Genomic DNA, 23,031 nt, shown 5'->3' on the forward strand with positions numbered 1-23,031 from the left:
TCACATAAGGCACAAAACGCATCCCTGCAAGAGTCAGCTTCATAACTGGTGCCATTGTATTTACCCAGTGATTTTCGAACTGTGATCCCTGAAAATCTGGGGTTCATTTGAAGCATTTCAGAGGTTCCTTTATGAAAAGATCCATAATAGCTGCCATGCTTCCTTGAAAAGACACCTGGTATATGAAGGCCTAGGCCTCCACATAAGATGGGGTTTGGGCTGCAAGGCCTAGCAAACACCTTTTGTGGGCAAAGCGTGGCAAAAAAACCCCTTTCATCAGCAGGTCACAACTAGCATGGAAATGAACATCTGCTAATGTGATGAGACAAATATACATAACAACTGGGATCTGAGCTGGTAATGACTGACCAAGAAAGTGATCTTGGGGTTGTGGTAGACAGCTCAATGACAATGTCAGCCCAGTGTGCAGCAGCTGTGAAAAAAGGCAAATTCCATGGAATTAAGAAAGGAATCGAAAATCAAACTGCCAGTATCATACTGCCCTTATACAAATCTATGGTGCGACCACACTTGGAATACTATGTACAGTTCTGGTCACCACACCTAAAAAAAGATATTGTAGAGCTGGAAAAAGTGCAGAAAAGGGCAACTAAAACTATCAAGGGCCTGGAGCAACTCCCCTATGAGGGAAGGTTATAACAGTTGGGATTGCTTAGCTTAGAAAAGAGGCATTTTTCTCCTTCTCTCATCATACTAGAACCTGGGGTCATCCCATGAAGCTGAATGGGAGGAGATTCAGGAGAGATAAAAGGAAGAATTTCTTTACCAAGCACATAGTTAAATGATGGAATTTACTAACACAACATGTAGTGATGGCCACCAATTTGGATGGCTCTAAAACGGGATTAGACAAATTCATGGAAGAAAAGGCTATGAATGGCTAGTAGCTTTGATGGCTATATGCTACCTCCAGTATCAGAAGCAGTATGCCGATGTACGCTAGATGCTCTTGCACTCATGTCCTACTTGGAGGTTTCCCATGGGCAGCTGGTTGATCATTGTGTGAACAAAACACTGTATTAAATGGACCTTGGTCTTATTCTGCATGGCTCTTCTTATGTTCTTAACTGCTGATCATGTTAGCAAGAGGACATGGACATGACAAAAGGACCTAAAAAACACAGTCCATGAGGAAGTGGGACTTGAAGTGGCTTAAGATCTAAATATAACTGTAGTCACAGGACCTGTTGCTGAACATTTGTGAACTCTGATTAGGGTTCATGCACTGTTCTGCTGAACTTCCTATATAGGTTTGCTACCACCACCGCATTAGTTTGCTGAAATTACTACATTGTTTGGATGACCTCAATTATTGCACAGGGAGTGGCCTGCAACTCTGTGCACTGTCTTTGCTCAAAATTGTATAAAAGGAATAGCTAGCAGACGGACATTTATAAACAAGAACTATCTAACACAATTAGGCTGTGTTGATTTAAGACAAAGGGATTTCTAGGCTTTGAAAGAAGGTTTCGTCAGTCAACTGACTCCAGGAGGGACTGCCGCTTCCATCATTCCAGACCCACTGTCCAGATTAGAATGACGTGATATCCAGTGGAAACTCACTGTGATCTAGCTGTACGTGGGATGAAGGACAGTTAAACAATCAAAGCAGGAACTGAGTATCTTTGGTCATAAGTAGATCAGATGGACAGAGCAGAATGAAGTTTACTGGAATGGAGATTTTTCTCAGTTTACTTCTGTGTTTCTTAGGAAAGAATATTCTCAGGAAGATGGGCCTCCTCCCCTGTTTTGGACAGAGTTATCATTTAAGATGGTCAAAATGCTATTGGGGAGGAACAGAGGATAAGTTCAACTAGCCCCGATGCAGCTAGCAGCCAACGGTGCTGGTGGTGAATGACGAATCCAATGTTCTAAAGATCAACACACCATAGGAACCTGGAATGTAAGATCTATGAGCCAGGGCAAATTGGATGTGGTTACTGGGGGGTAACAAGATTAAATATAGACATTCTGGGTGTCAGTGAACTGAAATGGACTGGAATGGGCCACTTCACATCAGATGACCACTAGATCTACTACTGTGGACAAGAGGACCACAGAAGAAATGGAGTAGCCTTCATAATTAATAATAAAGTGGCTAAAGCAGTGCTTGGATACAATCCAAAAAATGACAGAATGATCTTAATTCGAATTCAGAGTAAGCCATTTAACATCACAGTGATCCAAATATACGCCCCAACCACAGATGCTGAAGAAGCAGAAGTAGATCAGTTCTGTGAGGATCTGCAGCACCTACTGGATAGTACGCCAAAAAGAGATGTTATTTTCATTACAGGAGACTGGAATGCTAAGGTGGGTAGTCAAACAACACCTGGAATTACAGGCAAGCATGGTCTGGGAGAACAAAATGTAGCGGGACATAGGCTGATAGAATTTTGCCAAGACAACTCACTGGGCATAACAAACACTCTCTTCCAACAACCTAAAGACAACTTTATACATGGACTTCACCATATGGTCGACACCGAAATCAGATTGACTACATCCTTTGTAGCCAAAGGTGGCGGACATCTATACAGTCGGTAAAAGCAAGACCTGGAGACTGTAGTTCAGATCACGAACTTCTTATTGCACAATTTAGAATCAGACTAAAGAGAATAGGGAAGACCCACAGATCAGTTAGATATGAGCTCACTAATATTCCTCATGAATATGCAGTGGAGGTGAAGAATGGATTTAAGGGACTAGATTTAGTAGATAGGGTCCTGGAAGAACTATGGACAGAAGTTTGCAACATTGTTCCAGAGGCGGCAACAAAAAACGTCCCAAAGAAAAAGAAAACTAAGAAGGCAAGATGGCTGTCTGCTGAGACACTGGAAGTAGCCCAAGAAAGAAGGAAAGCCAAAGGCAACAGTGATAGGGGGAGATATGCCCAATTAAATGCAACATTCCAGAGGTTAGCCAGAAGAGATAAGGAATTATTTTTAAACAAGCAACACGCAGAAGTGGAAGAAGATAATAGAATAGGAAGGACAAGAGACCTCTTCCAGAAAATTAGAAACATCGGAGGTAATTTCCATGCAAAAATGGGTATGATCAAAAACAAAGATGGCAAGGACCTAACAGAAGCAGAAGAGAGCAAGAAAAAGTGGCAAGAATATACGGAACATCTGTACAGGAAGGATAATAATATTGGGGATAGATTTGACAGTGTGGTCAGTGAGTTAGAGCCAGACATCCTGAAGAGTGAGGTTGAACGGGTCTTAAGAAGCATTGCTAATAACAAGGCAGCAGGAGACAACGGTATCCCAGCTGAACTGTTTAAAATCTTGCAAGATGATGCTGTCAAGGTGATGCATGCCATATGCCAGCAAATTTGGAAAACACAAGAATGGCCACCAGGTTGGAAAGAATCAATTTATATCCCCATACCAAAAAAGGGAAACACTAAAGAATGTTCAAACTATCGAACAGTGGCACTTATTTCACATGCCAGTAAGGTCATGCTCAAGATCTTGCAAGGTAGACTCCAGCAATTCATGGACCGAGAATTGCCAGATGTACAAGCTGGGTTTAGAAAAGGCAGAGGAACTAGAGACCAAATTGCCAATATCCGGTGGATAATGGAAAAAGCCAGGGAGTTTCAGAAAAACATCTATTTCTGTTTTATTGACTACTCTAAAGCCTTTGACTGTGTGGGTCATAACAAATTGTGGCAAGTTCTTGGTGGTATGGGGATACCAAGTCATCTTGTCTGCCTCCTGAGGAATCTATATAACAACCAACTAGCAATGGTAAGAACAGACTATGGAACAACGGACTGGTTTAAGATTGGGAAAGGAGTACAGCAGGGTTGTATACTCTCACCCTACCTATTCAACCTGTATACAGAACACATCATGCGACGTGCTGGGCTTGATGAAGCCAAGGCTGGAGTTAAAATTGCTGGAAGAAACATTAACAATCTCAGATATGCAGATGATACCACTCTGATGGCTGAAAGCGAGGAGGAGCTGAGGAACCTTATGATGAAGGTGAAAGAAGAAAGTGCAAAAGCTGGGTTGCAGTTAAACCTCAAAAAAACCGAGATTATGGCAATCAGCTTGATTGATAACTGGCAAATAGAGGGAGAAAATGTGGAGGCAGTGACGGACTTTGTCTTTCTAGGTGCAAAGATTACTGCAGATGCTGACTGCAGCCAGGAAATCAGAAGATGTTTACTTCTTGGGAGGACAGCAATGACAAATCTTGATAAAATAGTGAAGAGCAGAGACATCATACTGACAACAAAGGTCCGCATAGTTCAAGCAATGATATTCCCCGTAGTAACCTATGGCTGCGAGAGCTGGACCATAAGGAAGGCTGAACAAAGGAAGAAGATGCTTTTGAACTGTGGTGCTGGAGGAAAATTCTGAGAGTGCCTTGGACTGCAAGAAGATCAAACCAGTCCATCCTCCAGGAAATAAAGCCAGATTGCTCACTTGAAGGAATGATATTAAAGGCAAAACTGAAGTACTTTGGCCACATCATGAGAAGACAGGATACCCTGGAGAAGATGCTGATGCTAGGGAAAGTGGAAGGCAAAAGGAAGAGGAGCCGACCAAGGGCAAGATGGATGGATGATATTCTGGAGGTGACGGACTCGACCTTGGGGGAGCTGGGGGTGGCAACGGCCGACAGGAAGCTCTGAAGTGGGCTGGTCCATGAAGTCACAAAGAGTCGGAAGCGAGTGAACGAATAAACAACATCATTTAAGAATGTGCAACTTACACAGAGCACAGAGCACTGATATTTGCTGATTTATCTTTGGAGGAACTGATCACTTCTCCATGGAATGTGTCAGTCAAACAGATAAGCTATCAGAGAGGGGGAAAAAAAGTGCAGAGAGATGAAAGCGAACATGCTTGGAAAATTTGGCTTTGCACTTCTTTCTCTCAGAAATGGCTGCTGAGAAATGGGAAATTTGGGCTTTTGCATTTGTACAAGTAGCATGTAGGAGAATCGCCCTGTTTGCACATAACGATGACAAATCGTGGATTACCTGTGGGTTATCTCACAGTGTCTGGGTTTGCAAATCATAAATTAATCATAGATTAATCTCTGATTGGGCCAACTGGAAGCTGCATATTCAAAATGGTGGTGGCATGCCCCCTGGAGCAAATCGTGGGTTTTTAACCCACAATCTGCCACCATTACGTGCGAGCTGGGTCGCTGTGCCTGTGCTGTGAAGGAAAAATCATGAATTGTGTATTCTCGTGCATATCCTAAAATATCCTTCAGAATCCTCTGCAATGCTCAGGAATCCTAGAGCAGATTCTCAAGGGCTCCCTGGAAAATAAAATGATGCAGGAATCTTTCCCTGGAGGCAGAACATTTGAAAGCATAGTGTTAAATTAACAGTAAATAAGCAAACATTTGGGGGTGGTGGAGGGTAAATAAATGCTTGGATTGCCACCAATTTCAGAAAAAAAAGGGACAACCCCAGGCTTCCTAATACAATTGGACCACAATCCAGCAGCAATTTGGAGCAGTCCCGAAATGCAGATTCTAAACCATAAGCATTCATCCAACATACACTCTTTCACAACTGACCTAGGCAAAAGAGTTGTGGGGAATCTTACAAATAATCAAAAGTGAACTGAGCAGCCTCAGAATGACATACTTTTTCACCACCAGATGAATTTATACAGCAATTTTCTTGAACGTTTAAAGCAGCTTTCCTCAACTGGGTGCCCTCCAGATGTGCTGGACCACAACTCCCATCATTCCCAGCCACCAACACATCTGGAAGGCACCTGGTTGGGGAAGGCTAGTTCAAAGCATTATAGATACATGATCTCAGTGATTCTTACACTAAAGCTGTAAGGCAGACCAAACTGTGTGTATATGTGTCGAGGGACAACTATTATTTCCACAGGAATACACATATATATGCTATAGTTATAACATAGATCAGAGAAATACTTTTCAGCCCATGGGCCAAATTCTAATTTGAGAAGCATCTCAGGGGCAGCATTTCAGCAGTGGGCAGAGCTAAGGGCACAGGTCTGAGGACAGATTAGGTTGGGCCAAAGCAAAGTGGCTGGGGCCAGATGTAATTTGTACTGATTTGGACATTTTCCCACCAAGCGTACAAAGCATAGCTCAATTCTACACATATCAACTCAGAAGTAACCCACAAAAATAGAGCACATAAGCAAGCTACAGAAACAGACTTTTAAAACACAGACCTTCAGTTTCCCTGCTTTCTCCTTACAGGCCTGGTTTAAATACCTTGCTCTTTAAATACCCCTAAAGAGCACGGTATTTTAAGTTTAAAAGCCTTTAAATGCATTCTTATCGGGAGTCCCCAGCACTGTGCTAAAGAAAGGCTGTCTTTCTTTAGTGCTCAGTAGGAAAATCACAGCTCTTATCTCCAATCAGTGACTCGAGATAACAGCAGGGTGTTCCTGCACAAGGGTGGAAGGAGAAGGGAAGGGCTACAGAAGAAGCTCACAGACCAGATGGGGAATCCCCACAGGCTGGATCTGGTCTGTGGGCTGAAAGTTCCCCACCCCTGACACAGAAGAAAGGCCTTTTGCAGTACGAAAGGTAACATGACCAAGTCCATTCCAAATAATGTTTCTGATTGTTTGTACTGCCTTGCTGAAGTAGTTTCCCTCCATTGCACGCACACGCGCGCACACATACGCACACCAGCCCAAATCAATCCAGTTGGTTTTATCATGCTGCCAAGAGAAGCACAGTGTGGCAATATAAAAGGATGGGAATAAATCTCTGGTTTGCAAGCATTTGTCACCGCGAAGCTAAAGAGCTGAGGGTTTTGGTTTACATTTAACTGACGGGCACACCCAGAGGTGGGTGCTTGTACGTCAGCTCTTGAGAAATTCTGGATCTTTCCATTCCTATTCAGTACTGCTGGCCCAAAAGACAACTGCAGAGCCTTTTCCGCCACACAAAGAAAGCATATGCTCCAAGGGCACCTCTCTAAAAGTCCTGATTTTCTGGATCCTATTCCTGGTATGTCACAGCACCTACTTTTGCCTTTTGGTAATCTTGTTAAAATGTTGTTAAGTGTGAATTGCTAGTAGTCATTCTTCAGAGTTCAGCTATAGCAGTTAAATGAGAGAATGAGTGGGATCCGTTTTCCTTTTAATGCACATTTTTATCTATTAAAACACTCTTCTATTGCAATGGGACAGCCTCACCCAACCTGACACCCTCCAGATGTGTTGGACTACAACTCCCATAATCCCCTAAAAGCATGCTGTCTTGGGGGGTATGGGAGTTGCAGTCCAGCACATCTGGAGGGTGCTGAGTTGATGAAGGTTGTGATAGGTTGCTTTATAAAAACGTTCCTAAAAGGCACACAACCAATGCATGCACAAACATTATGAGGACCCTGCTCAATCTAAGCCAGCATCCTCGTTTTCACAGTAGCCAGCCAGATGCCTCTAGGAGGCCCACAAGCAAGGCCAGCAGGCAACAGCTTTCTCCCACTGTTGCTTCCCAGCAACTGGCATCCAGTGACAGACCACTTCTGAATTTGAAGGTTCTATGAACATGCAGGCAATGGACATTAAGCTGCCAGGTAGCACACAGCCTATTTCACACATAGAGGAGGCTTATTTTGAACTTTGGGATCATGTTATTTTTCTAGTTCAGCCCTAGCCAACCTGGAGCCCTCCAGATGTTTTGAAGTCCCATTCCCATCAATCCCAGGCAGCTGGCATGGCCAATGGTCAGGAGTCCTGGGCGTTGTAGTCCAAAACATCTGGAAGGCACCAGGTTGGCGAAGGCTGTTCTAGTGTATCTTTACAACATGTGATGGGGGGGGCTTGAGAATCTCATACATGATATAAGAATCGGGAGTGTTGTATGCCTGTGCCTGTTCTCATCTGTGAGATGTTGGACAGTATGGAAAATAGAAGACCTGCAAAACATAACATGACTAAACTTCGCATCGACTTAGCTGTCAGGGAACTGCACTTGTAATGGGCTTACAGATGGCATTCCATGTCCTGCTTTATGATCACTTCCTGTTCTGGCCTGCATATCCTCACCAATTCCTTCAGCTCTTTACAGCAGAGTCAATGCAAATAAAAGAAACAAGGTGAGTCAATGCAAACAAAAGAAACAAGATGTCAACTCGACATCTTGTTTCTTTCTGTCTTGGGTAGCTTTCCCACAAACAAAAAACATCCCGAACGATTAACCAATGATGTTGGGGAAAATGACAAGAACATCTCAAGGTGCTGTAGCTGATCTTTATCTATTCCAAGAAGAGAAAGAAAAGAATTGACGTATTTTAAGCAAACACTTTGATTGCAGATAATTTCCATGCTGTTGAAAGCAATGACATTTTCATTGTTCTGCCCACTTGCTATCCAAAGCAGATATAAGACAGAACAAAAAGAATTCATTTCTTCCAGTAGTATAAAAGGTACCCTAAAGGAAAGTGCTTCCTTGAAACAGACTGGCTCTTTTCTGATGCTTAAAAAAACAACAACACACAGATAAATAATCAGCAATACACCCTGGAACATGCCCCTGTTTTGTAGCTCTCACATAAGCCAGACATGACTTCAAAAGCTTCTGGCTGTTTAAAAAAAAACAAAGGGGGGAAAATTACTGTGTTTCATAGAAAACAACACACATCCTCTCCATTGTCACCTGATTAGTGGAACCATCCAACTATAATGCTCAAGGCTGTGCGTTTGAATCCTGCTTGTTTTAAACTAGATGTCTTTCTTGGGAGCGCAAACATGCATGTGGATGTCTGATATATTGATCAAAGGAAGTTTAAGAGAATTGCATGCATTGTGAAGACCACACAGCAGGAGATATGCATTGGAGACACTAACTGGATAGTAGACAAATTACTCAGGGTGATCTCCATCTTAACAGTTAGTTGATCAATACGTGAAAGAAATAATTCACAGAGAAGGTATCCGGAGCAGAATCTTTACCTTTGTCTGTATTAGGCTTCTTTAAAGAAAACTGAATTGCTTAGAAAATGCTTTCGACATAGAGCTGTGTTGGCTGTAAGAAATTTCAAATGGGAGATTAGCATTTCACTTCTTTACACTTACAAGTGCAATTTCTCCTAATCCAAGCTGGGCACGTCCCAATGTCTGCCATGCCTCCCAAGAATGGTTATCTCTCTGGACAGCCATTTCTGCTGCATGCACTGCAGGGAACATTTCATGAAGAGACATCAGGACCTAATTAGGAGAAGGGAAAAATAAAGAGTAAGTCTTCAACCAACCAACCATATAATTTATTTACTGACAGCATTTTTATCCCACTTTTCAGACAATTCTTGTGTTCCAAAGTGGCTGACATCAAGAAAGAGAAAGAGAAAGAGAGAGAGATGCCCTGCCATCAGGCTGACAACTAAAATGACAAGCCACACAAGGGAAGGGGAGTAAAGGGAAAAGGAGAGAGATCAGTTTTTCAAGGCCAGAACAAGGTGGTGAGCTATAAGGGGACATTTAAATGCATTTTGGACCAGGCTGATCTTCCCTTGCTGGTGTTCTTGCTGGAATGAAAGTTGTGTTCTTTAGGGCAATGGATGGGGCTTAAGTGTTCTTTCCCCTTCCTTCTGTAGTCCCATGGCAATTATCAGTTGGAGCCAAATGTTTTTTTCTGGCAAGGAGGACGAATTTTAATATTGCAAAATCTCAAAGAGCTCAAAGGCGAGGAGGAGGAGGAGGAGGAGGAGGAGGAGGAGGAGGAGGAGGAAGAAGAAGAAGAAGAAGAAGAAGAAGAAGAAGAAGAAGAAGAAAAAGAGGAGAGACCTTGCAATGAAGATAATTTCTGTGGTAAGTTATGAGTTAGATAGTGACTTCCAAAAGAACTCATAATTGCATTAATTTTAAAAACACTTGTGTGCAGAAACAGAGATTGTCATACTTATCTAAAAGAGCAACCTGGTAACCACTTTGAAGATCTGTTTTATTCTGGCCAGGTCTGTAAGCTACATGAGTTCAAATTCCTTCTCATATTAATATCAGTTGAGAGCCCAATGACTACCACTCATAGACATTTCTGTATTTGGCCTGCACCAGGGTTTATTAGAGAGAAGTGCCTACCTAGAGAGAAGAGGAAGATGTTTGAAGGAAATCATCACCATATTGGAAAATAATAGTTCCTTGCTTCCCTTGCAGCACTGCAGACATGTCTGACAGCACTCAGATGAGATGACTAATGGAGACAGAAGTGGAATATAGGATGTCTTGAGCGCATCCTAGAGTTTATAAAAATGTTTCTTTGTTTAAGCAGAAAAATGGATACTGATTTAAATCAGATTTTGAAATAAATTACACTTCATGTCTTAAAAATAAGCTCAATTAAAATGAAATTTGAATGTAAGACAAGCAGCCATGATAAAGCTCACATACCACTCAGTAACACCTAAGGAGATGGAGGATCATCACCACCACCACCCGAGTCCCAGCTCCTAGAATTTACAACAAATCATGCCACAATCACAACTCCTTCCACACACATCTCTTGCCTCTGGCTCAGCAACTGAGGGGCCAACTGATGCTCCTCCAAGGGCCAGATTTGACCCTGGGAACTCTGGTTGCTTATCCCTAGTTTACATTTTCTCACACAAAATTGAATTTGTGATGTTCTATTAGACTCTCTGAGTTTAAAGCTTCTTTTCCATGTAAACAATGAATTCTGGATGAAGACATCTGTATTTTGAGGTCAAACATCAGTATAGTACAAGTGGTCATGTATACTATTTATTATTATAGATGATCCTGTGTTTCAAGGAGTACCAGCTCACTGAGGAATGAGGATCAAACTTTGAAACTATACAAGGCACCATCCTTTATCTCATCAGGACTGTCCACCAAGCCCAACTGAGCAGCCTAAATGAGCAACTTCATACTCCCAATTTTATATATACTAATTACTTGTTAATTACTTGTTAAGTACTTGAGTACTACAATGTGCTCAGTTTTCTAATTATGAATATTTAGGACCTGGGTAGTCCTAAAGTTTCCATCTTATGCAAAAACAATGATCTACCCAGTAACTACCAGACCTTGCTTCTGGAATGTTGTGGTCTCTTAAGAGTAGCTTCCGTGATGACAAGACAAGAGCATCCAATCAAGATGCATAGTCACTTTCACACCAGGCTCATCTTCACTGTTGATCTCATTTAAAGGGGACTTGCATAGGAAAGCTACACAAGCTATTGAGTGGCAAAGACTTAACCTAGGCTTCTACCTCAGAAAAAGCTGAATTTTGCAGAGGATGCGATAGCGGCTTGGCAAATCCAATCTCTCTCTGAGCCACTAATGAGTATTAATTCTTCCCATGTGACACTGAGAAACGGGAACAAATGGGAACAATTACAGGATACTGCTGGTTGTAAAGAAGCAATGCGGGAAGATCTTTCCAGGTCTTGTTTGTACATCACCTAGATCAGAACAATGAGCTCAGAAACACCCTCCTATACAATACAGCCAAAATTGGAAACCATTAGCATTGTCTGTAACAATAAAACATCCATTGATCCTTCACCTTTAGGTTATGTCTCCATGGCACAGCTGCAGCCTTTGACATGCTGAATCTTTATTTAACCTTTCACACACAGTAAACTTAACGTTTGCCAGTGGCAAGTAATGCTATTACCGCACATTGCTTGGGAGAAACAACCCATACAGATCCAATATATTGCTTCAAAATGCCATGAACAATAAGGTCATCGGACAGAAAAGGGTCAACACAAAGTTCTACCTCAGGGAAAGTTGGGTGCACAAAAAAGATATATGCAGTAGTGTGAACACCAACAAAAAGGCTTCAAAATGATTTCTTACTATTAGCCATTTATAGAACACTTGTAACATGCACAGAACCTCACAGCCTTTTAATGTTTGTCAAAACACTGAATAGTCAGACCAGTGGTGTAGCGGAACCAGGGCTCACAGGGACCAGTGCTAGCAGCAGTGGGGATGCTGATGTCATCTGCCCACGATTCCCTGTTCCCCCTTAGCTTAGCTGCAATGCTCACCGTAGTGGTGGGACGGGCAGGGGATGAATTCTCCCAACAGCAGTATATTGTTCCCTGCAGTGATGTAACGTATTCTGGGATGGCTTGGTCTTGAATGGACAAGACGTGTTAGTTTTACAAAAGGCCTGGTCCTGGTGGAGATGAAAACTGTTAGAACTGGTTTGTTGACATGAATCAACAGAGCAGTGGGCATTTTTGGACTTTCTTTGGGGGTGTGGCTATGAGGATTGTCATGATGAGTGCCTGCACTTTAAAATTTACCACTACACCACTGAGTCAGACACTCCAATACCGTCCTGAGGGGCTGGTATTAGATAGGCAGAAGCCCCGATGGTAATGTGGAGCTAGTCGTGTGAGTTGCTGGATGGTGATATCATCAAAGTTGGATCAGTTTAAACTCAGACTGGCTTTGGGTGTTTCAGAGAAGCCAGTAAGACAAGAAACACATCAGCCTCCTGATGTAACATTCAGAAGGGTCCTTATGGGGAAAGCGGGGTGAATAAGCTCTGCACATTTTCCCCAGCCCCACGAATTCCTTTGCAAACGTTATGGATTGGATCCATACTTGCACATGCATAAATGGAAGAACTCCTTCCATTTGTTAATGGGACTGGAATTCAGAGAGGGTGGGGCAACTGGATGTGTGTGCCCTGGGATCAAATTCTACTTCTGACAGTACTCACTGGTGGCCTTGCAGAAGTTGCACTGTCTCCACCTCAGTTTCTCATCTGCAAAATGGCCATAACAAGTACATACCTCCTACTGTTATGGTGGGGAAAACACACAATGAAAACATTTTGAGCACTACTAATGCTACATAAATTAAAACCATAAGCAGGACCAATAAGTAGGCTGGCAGGGTTAGAGAAATGGAGCAGGAACCAAGGTAGTGCAGACAAGGAGGCAGCCAAAATGTTTACAGCTGAGCACTGGCCTGAGCCAGGAAGTTGTTACAGGGACTTGCATTAAGCAGGGGGTTGGACTCGATGGTCTTATAGGCCCCTTCCAACCCTACTGTTCTATGATTCTATGACTGCCTGAGCAATCAAGAGATTTGGTCAGAGAAAAAAAGGACTTGAGGAAGGTCAAGTACTGATCAGCAAAAACAAAAACAAAAAATGATAGCTTCTTTGAGGTGGCTGTGGAAGGTCCCACACATCATTTTAAAGGACATGGACTCTAAGCCTCTTGAGTAGAGGTACCAGCTATTGAATGAAATATCACGGTTTGTTCTAAGCTTGTGAATGAGAAGCATCATTTTATAAAGAAAACAGCTATGTAAAATAAAGCCTGATGAGTCAGTTGGCCACATCATATGCTGATTAATCATTGTCTGTTTCTCTTCCTTTTCAGGCGTATCAACCAATTGTCTGCCACAACCATGTTCCTTTGATCCAGATAGCTGCTTGGTTTAAAGCAAGAAGCAGAAGCATATTGGTCTCTGTGTGACGCCCCTAACCCTGGCTTTTGACAGAATGCTGCACCCAGAAATATAATACAGTACTGTGTGGGCTGTGTATGTATGTGGCCCTTAACACCTCCTTCCTGCTTTAGGTGGGCCTTCCTTGGCAGGATGTTACATGGCCTTAGTGCCACAGCAGAGAAGTCCCTGTCCCTCATGGTCACTGATGGTGGTGAAGGGTCATAGAACAGGGCCTCCAAAGTTAACAATGCTTGGTAATATTCATAGGCAGTTCTCAAGATACGTTGTTCCTAGGCTAACCTTGCCCAATCTGGGGCTCTCCAGATGTTTTGAACTTCAACTCCCATCAGCCCCAGCCAACAGCCAATGTTCAGGAATGCAGGGAGTTGTAGTCTAAAACATCTTGAGGGCACCAGGTTGGGCAAGACTGACCTACGTTGTTCAATGCTTTGAAGGTCAGAAACAGAGTCAGAAATGAGCTCAGAAACAAACTGAGTCCTCCCAGCCTCTAAGTTGGAGGGGGGGGGGGCATGAGAGGCTCCAGGGAGAGGGAAAAGCCAATTTGCCAACAGTGTCTTTTGCACTGGCAGAAGGATACCACTGGCTACAACCCATAATATCAGAGTTCTATGATCCAGCCAGCAAGCCCTAGTTGACACTCTGGCAGCTGCATTTTGAACCAACCAAAGTTTCCAAAGTGTCTTCAGAGGCAGCTCCATGTAGAGTGCATTACAATAATTTACAGATGTATTACAGATGTGACTGGGGTATATGGAGGTGAGGACTGACTTCTCTACCAAAGGATGCACCTGGTGCTCCAGCCAAAGCTGGTAATATGAGTAGCAGCTACTTCTACAGCAAAATTTAGGGCATTAAAATACTATTTAACATTCACAGTCTGTATAATCAGAGTTAAGCAATACAATTATTAGTTATTTCTTTGCACAAATTACAGTTTGAATTGCTTAAGTTGCCCATCCATGAGGACACATTCCAAAATGACCTGATACCTTGTTCCATATAGAATTCAATTTTAATGAGAGGAATAAAATCCTTCATATCTGGGTTTTTATCCCTTTTAGTACTTTTATAACAGAATAGTCAATTACTGTTTCACTGGGTCATGGCCCTTTGTAGCTTCAGTCATCTATCCTTTAACTACAACAATTTGGTGTCACTAAGCCTTTCAAAGCATGTTCCAATTCGAAAGAACATTAAAAAAAATTAGAAGTTAACTTTGATGCTTCCTTAGGGTTTTCTGTCAGCACCATTCACTCTACTATATATTGCAAGAAGCTGACACACACTGCACTTAATACTGTGTTCTGTCAAAACTGTCACTCTTTTCCCAGGTATTTTAAATGTGAAAAATGGCAAAGTACAATTTAAGCATTAGGGTCACAATGTTTAGTTGAATAATTGCTTGACTTAAGCAAGTGAAAACATTTTGATCAACTCAACATATGCCTTCTATTAATAAGGCAGCATTTAAAAATATTATTTTAAAATATAAGTGCCTATACCATATACTTATAAGAGGCATTCCCCCCTGTGTGAGACATGATGCATGTTTCAATACATGGGTATCACCAAAAACAAAGGAAGAATGCTTTCTTTTCTTTAGAATGATTACATGGGGTGTGGTGTGGGGACAAATTCATGCAGTACTGAGTAATTAATTGATCAACTAAAACTCATATGATACACATGTGCTGTTGCATTCATGTCCTGCTTGTGGGTTTTCTGTGGATAGCTCTTCACTGTGTGAACAGAATGCTGGACTAGATGGATCCTTGGTCTGATCCAGCATGGCTCTTCTAATGTTCTTATATCTTTCATCGATTAAGATTTCTTTAATTGGGCAAAAGCCTTAATAAGTACTGATCTAACAGTAATGTCTTCATCCCTTCAATCATCACGGCCAGCATGGTGAGTGGTCATGCTGGGCAAGGATGATGGGAACTGCAGTACAAAATAACTAGAGGACTTGGTAGACCTGGGTTCTAGTCCCCAGTTGGCCATGAACCTCACTGACTTTAAGCCTAACCTACATCATAGGGTTGTTGTGAGGATAAAATGGAGAGGAGGAGGATCATGTACACCATCTTGGGCTCCTTGGAGGAGAGGTGGGATATAAATGTAACAAATGAATATGAGAAAGATGAAAAGAAAGAGATAAGGGGTGAGAGTTAGCCAGCCCAGAAATAATTGCAAAACATGAGTGCCATTACTTGAGGAACCCAGAGTATCTCTATTATGAAGCAGCCAAACTGGCAAGTCTCCTCCACCCTTTCCCGCAGTTGAGGTATCTGGTGCACCTTAAAGTGGCCAAAGGGACACTGCTCCCTGCTACTGTTTCCTCCTGGTAAGAGTAACAAGAGGCTCCCTAGGCTGCTGCTAAAAAAAGTGTCTGGAGCTGCTTCAAGTGCTCAGGGCCAAACTAGGTCCTGATGATCAGTTTTGGCTTGGCTAGCAAGGCCAGCCAAAAATTGTGGAACCCAACTTAAACAAATGGATAAAGGGTAAGTTTCAAGAGTCTCTCTCATATAATATGACACACACTGAACTCCCAGCATTCCTTCTACCTACTATTCAATAACGGAAGGATGGTGAGACTTTCGGCTTTGAAGTATCAGCCTCTTTGCCACCTTGTTAGACCCATAAAATATCATAATTAGAAAGTCCCCACATAAAGAACAGAATATAACCCAGAACCCAATGATGAAAGGAAAAGGATATAAATGAGGACAAAGTTAACAAAGGATATATGATGCTCCATTTCTCATCAAAAGGGAGCTCCAAAGATTTGTGTGAAGACCGCTTATGGCATTCCACACTGGTAATCCTTCCCTTCTGAATCAATACCAGACTGGAGAAAGGCACTTCTTAAGTCCAAAATCAAGCTGGGTTTGTAAATGTCTTTGGATTCTGACCTATGTACATGCTCCTGTAGAGCCCAATAGGCTCTACAGGAGCCTATTGTAGGCTTGAGGCTATGAAAAGACTTAACCGGCCTCCATTGATTGAGCATCACATTTATTCACCACACAGAGCTCACACAAACTGTTTGAGTGTGCCCCAAGGTTCTCTTTAGGGGGGATCTATTTATAGAAATTATGAAAAAGTTAATGGGAGTTTATTGTTCTCCATAATTTATGTAAAGATATAATTCACCTAATTACCAGAAAAAGATGACTAAATTAGATAGAGTAAACAGAGCTGACATTTAACTCCTTTATTTAAATATTTGAGTACTTCAAATTCAATTTAAATATTTATGGATTTCTCATTAGCCAGCATATTCATCTGAACTGATTCTTTAAAGAACATCACTGAGTCCCTTGCAACACATTACATTGCTACTGATAAAGTAAATGGCCCTGCACCGGAAAGCTGCATTTTTATTTTTATTTTTTAGCAAACCTAAGCATTGGCGTAAGTGGGTGGTGGATCAAAGGGTGAGACCTGTGATATTAGTTGCTCAGTTGACTTTGCAAACATATATAATTACTGAAGGAGTAGGGAAATGGACTTTGAGCATGCTCAAATGCATTCTCCTGTATCCCAGGAATATACCGCACATATTCAAAGGAAAACAGGTTCATTGTCAAAATGTTTTCTGTGAAAAGATCCAGACTTCATAAGGGTGAACTCTTTATTCTAGTGTCATTAACATCACACTTTAATCAGATTACAAAAGCTTTGGAATTAAAAAAATTAATGTACAAGATTATCAGGACATTTATAGCCATATAAAGGGCTAACAAATGCATACATACAAACTGCAAAAGAGCTATTTCTATGCCAATTTGTTTCAGGTATTATAACTGAGGCCTTGTGATCACTTCACAGTTTTACTCCCACCTTTGCTCTTCAGAACACTGAGAAACAGAGAGTAACATTCAACCGAAAATAAATTAAAAAAAAGGCTTATGAACTACCATCAGAATCTGGACTTTTTAACCCTGTTAAAAAGGGCTGTTCCTTCAACCCTTGCCCTTCCAAAAAAGAACCCTCTTAGAACAGTTCCACACTTTACCCTGCAGACACACTTGCTGTAAATATACTGGCATTACACTAGCATTTCCCACAACAACCTTGTAAATTATGGATTATATACCCAAGACTTAAAATACTTATGAACATGCATAAAGGTTCCCCGTCATGAGTATACAGGTGTTTAAGAGCATGGGCATATTGTCCATACTTTACTTGCTTGCTATAGGAAACACCAGTATATCAGCAGTGAACATGTTGATCACAAACCTTGCTCACTCAGTTTTATCCTAACACTTTTGTCACAACAAAACTAACAACAGGTAGAAACCGTTCATTAACATAACTATGGTTATCTGAATATTTTTAAATACACGTTGTTGTGTCTCCAAATCTCTGTGTAAACAGGACATTATTTATCCAGACATCTAGCTAACCAAACAGTGGTTCAATACAGACATCACAAGCTATGATTTGTGTTAACGGTGTAGAACTCAAACCATGCTTGAACTTCCAAACCTCCAAGCAAGTGGCGCGAGTGTTAGACTGGGAGTCGGGAGATCCGGGTTCTAGTCCACACTCAGCCATGGAAGCTCACTGGGTGACTTCGGGCCAGTCACAGACTTTCAGCCCAACCTACCTCACAGGGTTGTTGTTGTGGGGATAAAATGAAGAGAACGATTATGTACACCGCCTTGGGATCCTTACAGAGGAAAAAAGGCAGGATATAAATGTAATGAATAAATAAATAAAATGGTCAGCATTCCAGTTTCTAGGTATTGCGGAGCAACATTAACAACATTAACTATGATGCATTAATTCAGATGTCACACCAAACCATAGTTAGCACAAACCATGATCTGCAAACCCATTTCAAACCATGTATTTGATTCTGATGCAGACATCATACCAAACTGTGGTTCAGTTTCCTTAACCATAGCTTGGCATGATATCTGAACTGAGCTGACTTAACTCTGCTATTCTAGTAAGTGAGTTGGGATAGTGTTTCACTAACACAAGCTCTGTTTCATATGGCCTGACCATCCAGTGGTGTCTTTCAAACTCATAAATCATACAAGAAAAAGGAAGGTATGATATTCTATAATCAGATTTTTAAAAGGCAAAATAGTTATTGCCAATTGTCAACAGATATATTCAATGGCTTCTCTTGGGTATAATTTTACTTTTACTGAAGTATGCGTTCTCTTATTGCAAAACGAGTAGTATTTTTTGCTCTGACTGCTGTCAATATTAAACTCCAGTGATACATAGTTGTGGAAGCATTTTATGGATTTCTTTGTTCTACCACTTTTACTGTCTAGGTTATTGACGATATTATACCATGTATTCCCTATACTTCATCGTTTAGCTGCTGAATTCTTTGGAATGTACTTGCACTACTTTTTCTTTGTGTCATGGCCTATGGCCAGAACAAATCAATATCCACACATTTTTAAGCTGCTAGGGCACTGTCATGCATTACCTGTGACTTCATCTCATAGAGGGTAGCATCTTCTGGAGTTAACTGAAGTGCTTCATCCCATTTTTGAACAGCCTCCCGGTACCTGCAAGTTGTTAAACAATACATTCTTACTAAATTTATGGATGTTTTAAACTTTTAAAAGATGGTATTTTTACCATTTCGTCAAGGGACCAAAATGGTTTTGACTAGAATGATATTCATTGCAAACATGTCAAAAATATGAGTTAATGTTCCTATCACCTCATAAGACATGGAAGGCAGTCTATTTTAACTTTCTTAGAGAGCAATCCTATGGCCGCTAGACACTGTCTAGCAGGCCATAGGATATGCTCATTTCCAGGTACCGACCTCAGAGCTCGCGCTCCAAGGACAGTTCCCGGAAAACTGACTGCCCCTCGGAGGCAGCGCGGAGAAGCCTTGTCCTCCACGCTCGCAAGAGGAGTGCGGAGTGATTGAAAAGGGGCGGGGCTGAGGGTGTTCCAGGGTGAAGAGAGAGGAGCTGCACGTACAACACATCCTATGTGTCATACAGCAGCTTCCTCTCCTGGTTACCCCCCCCCCCCGCCGCCACTAGATAGCCGAAAACAGCTGACTAGCGAAAAATAGCAAGGCAGGAGAGGGACTTGTGGTGATCTCCCCGTGCCTCTCCTGCCTTGCTTTGGATAGGAAGTCACCTCCAAGGTCAGAGGCGGCCGCCTATCTAGTTAGGATTGTGCCCTTAGGGTGCAGTCCTATGCATGTTTAGACAGAAAAGCAAGGCTGGGAAATGCTGGGAGTTGTAGGATGCTTTTCTGTCTAAACATGCATAGGATTGCGCCCTTCTTGCATGGAATCAGAGCTGGACCTAGCTTCTGGTAAAGTTTGATACCAGGCACCTAGAAGCCACTAGCACCTAAAAAATAGTCCGGGTGACTAGCACCTGGCCTGCTGCAGAAGTTAGGAGGCAGGTGTCTTCTCCTATCTGGCTCCTAGAAAATCTCACTCATTCCTTAGATTCTACAAATACCTTTCCACCCTTGTTTCTAAGTAAAAGACCAGTAACCAAACATAACATGCCCTTTAAAAATATATTTTGTAACAATCTTCCCCAACCTGGTGCCTTTCAGATGTTCAACTCCAATCAGCCCCAGCCAGCAGGGCCAATGGTTGGGAATGCTGGGAGTAGATGTCCAAAACATCTGGAAGGCACCATGTTGGGGAAGACTGTTATATAAGCTCATTTTTCAGAGCTACCTAAACCATAGCAAATGAAGACGTGTGGTTCTCTGAGCTTACTCTGGTGCTCAACTTCTGGGCAAGCAAATCAGAAACGGAGCATGATGGGCTGACAGCTTGTCCTGAAAATCCTATGGTCTGGGCCTTAGAGAAACAAAGAAAAAAAGAAAGAGGTTCCCTGGTAGATCACAACAATGCCAGTGAACACAACAAGTGAGGTACACCATAGTTTGCCCACATAGTAGGATCAAACCAGTTTTGGGCATAGCAGCAAAGTATGATAGTCTGCTGTTCAACTAGAGCCAACCTCAGATATTAATCACGTGCAGGAGACCCATGTGAAGACCAGGTCTACACTCCTTTTGCCCCCCCCCCCTCAACATGCCACTGTCTCTTCCCTTGGAATCTGCATACTGATGCAGATGTCTGTGGAGTGGAAGGCTATATGGGGATCCTGACTGTGTCAAAGGCGGCTACGTGCAGGCAGCTTCCTCCCTGCAGATGTCTGCATCAACATGTGGACATTCAGGGGAATGGCCAGTGGCTCTATGGTCATCATGAGGACCCCTTTTCTCATGATTAATGTGTGAAGGGGGCTAATGAACAGAAGTCTACAGTTGCTGGGTGTGAAGGGAAAAAGGAGGGTGCATACAAGTGCTTGTGCTAACAGTAAACATGGTTTAGTTTTCATCCATACAACAATACAACCAAATAGGGCACCAGCCGTACAGAACCCAAAACAGGCAACACTAATAAAGCACACAACTGGAGAATGATCAAAATCACATGAGTATATAATTGTGGGGACACTCACATGAAATAAATAACAAGACCCGGTTAGTACATACCAACCATAGATGAAAATATTGCATACAAAATATGAATATGGTGTACAAAAATAGGCAGTACTCTTGGGGGGAAATACATATTAGGGAAAAATAATGAACTATCCTTTAACTGTTCTCCAGCTTCTGAAACTACGTTGCCTTCAAGATGTAATGCTAAACACAACCCTGAAGAGGCAGAGCTCTTCCAAACTCAGCAACAGAAATGTTCTGACAGTATCTTGATATACACATAGAAGATGATCTTGGTCTTTACAAGATCCTTCTATAATCCTGTTTGGCAGTGACCGTTCCTTTAGAATTTAGACTCCAGAGACACCTCAAAGACAACTCAGTCCATGGGAGCAATGATAACAGGGAGTATTCTCTGAATGTACTGCATCACAACTCACCACAAAACATATTGTGCCTCCAAAGCTAAAGCTCAAACCACAGGCAACTAATTGACTACAGGATCCCAGTATAATCCTGTTTCGCAGTGACTACTTCTTCAGAATTTAGACTCATAGACTATGAAAAAAACATACTTGTTATATGTATTCAGTAGTTAAGTCCAGTGTTTTAAACTTTGTTTTCATAAAACTATAGAATGTCTACATTTTTTTACTAACTGCTATCTTACAAACATAAACCATGTTCAATGGTTAAACATGCTATTTAATAATTATAAATACACACACACGTATATAGCATATTGAATGTTGGACGTGCTAGTGAAAATATCTGCAGGACAAAAAGATACAGCCATAAAATCGTTAGGACAAAATGGGTTGATTAAAACCATGACTTTCTAGCCGTAATCAAAGTTAAGCCCTTTGGGGGTTTACACTGTCAGCGAAATGAATGAAAAAAATGCAGGCCATGCTCCACGCCAAGCTGGAAGATAACGTATTCTTCTGTGTGCAAAATAGGAATAGAAAAACTTGCTGACTTTTAGAACTTGACAGTGGAAAATACATTTGCACACTTTAAAAAAGGGGGAAATTCAGCATCTCGATCACGGATAGCAAGCCGGTACCATCTACCTACAACTCCACTTATCCCCAACCACTAGCTGGGACTGATGGCTGGCTGGGATTGATGCGAGTTGTAGTCCAAAGAATCTGGAGGGCACCAGGTTGCCTACCCCTGGCCTAGTTCCTTCAAGACCAGAGGCAGCTGCAGAGGCTCCAAGCGCTCATCCAGCATAAACGGTGTGGAAAACTACAGGACACTTCCTGCTTCCCTTCAGCCATCTCTCAGGTCCAGTTTGGCTCCCAGATCAGCCACAAGATTGGCTGGTGAAGCATTTATAACCCTTCCTAACCTAGGCCAGCCCCAGCTGTGATCAGTTTGATAGTGACCTCCTACAGCCTATCAGAACTGCTGTATCTCTTTAGTTCAGGCTAACATAATCCTGTGTCTGCCTTGCCACACCTTCCCTGGTCTACGTCTTGGCCTCTGTGCATGCACTTTTACATGGCAGTGAACCTACCCAGTTTATGCCTCCTCCTCGGCCATGATAACTCCACTAAATGGTCAGAGATAACTGAATGTCTCCCCAGTCCACGCCTAACAGTCCAGCTACTGCACCACACTGGCTCTTGGCATACTTAAAACCACAGTTCTCAAGCTACCGATCATGGAGTATGTCAACGGTATTGTTCCTGACAACTGATGATCATGGACTCTACTCAAGATGGAAACACTAAGGCCATGGTGCAGTACTGCAAGGTCAATGGAAAATCATGTGTTGTGCTTTGCTCGTTCAGCTGTTCTTGCAGCTCAGTCTGGGCAGTTGTTTATTTACAAAGCAAGTCTTAAGGCACAATCCTATGTACATTTAGATAGAAAAAAAGTCCTACAACTCGCAGCATTCTCATGGCTGGCTGGGGGATGCTGGGAGTTGTAGGATTTTCTGTCTAAATATGCACAGGATTGCACCTTTAGTGTGTGTTTGTGTAAAGATAGCTAAATATAGGAAGAAGGCATCCCTGTATAGATTCTGCCTCTCAATTAGCTTTGAATAAGCATAGCTTCTTCGATCTTCTAGATTGAACTTCTATGCCCTGAGGAA

The 23,031-nt window shown here is 42.1% G+C and overlaps 1 protein-coding gene across 6 annotated transcripts in view; it reads right to left on the reverse strand.

Moving 5' to 3' along the window:
- TTC33 (tetratricopeptide repeat domain 33) overlaps positions 1–23,031 on the reverse strand; it is a 65,597-nt gene that overhangs the window by 14,677 nt on the left and 27,889 nt on the right. For 3 of the 6 annotated variants that reach the window (XM_084833134.1, XM_084833135.1, XM_084833133.1), the window contains 3 exons: positions 18,916–18,997; positions 18,073–18,135; positions 9,075–9,206 (listed from right to left, as the gene is read on the reverse strand). In XM_084833134.1, the coding sequence (XP_084689260.1) occupies positions 9,075–9,206; positions 18,073–18,135; positions 18,916–18,997 (277 nt within the window). The remainder of the gene's footprint in view (positions 1–9,074; positions 9,207–18,072; positions 18,136–18,915; positions 18,998–23,031) is intronic. The other 3 variants (XM_084833137.1, XM_084833138.1, XM_084833136.1) reach the window with 1 other exon arrangement.

This window comes from Heloderma suspectum, chromosome 2 (genome assembly GCF_057233095.1).
Source record: "Heloderma suspectum isolate Gila_16-S chromosome 2, 16-S_ref, whole genome shotgun sequence".
NCBI lineage: Eukaryota > Metazoa > Chordata > Lepidosauria > Squamata > Helodermatidae > Heloderma > Heloderma suspectum.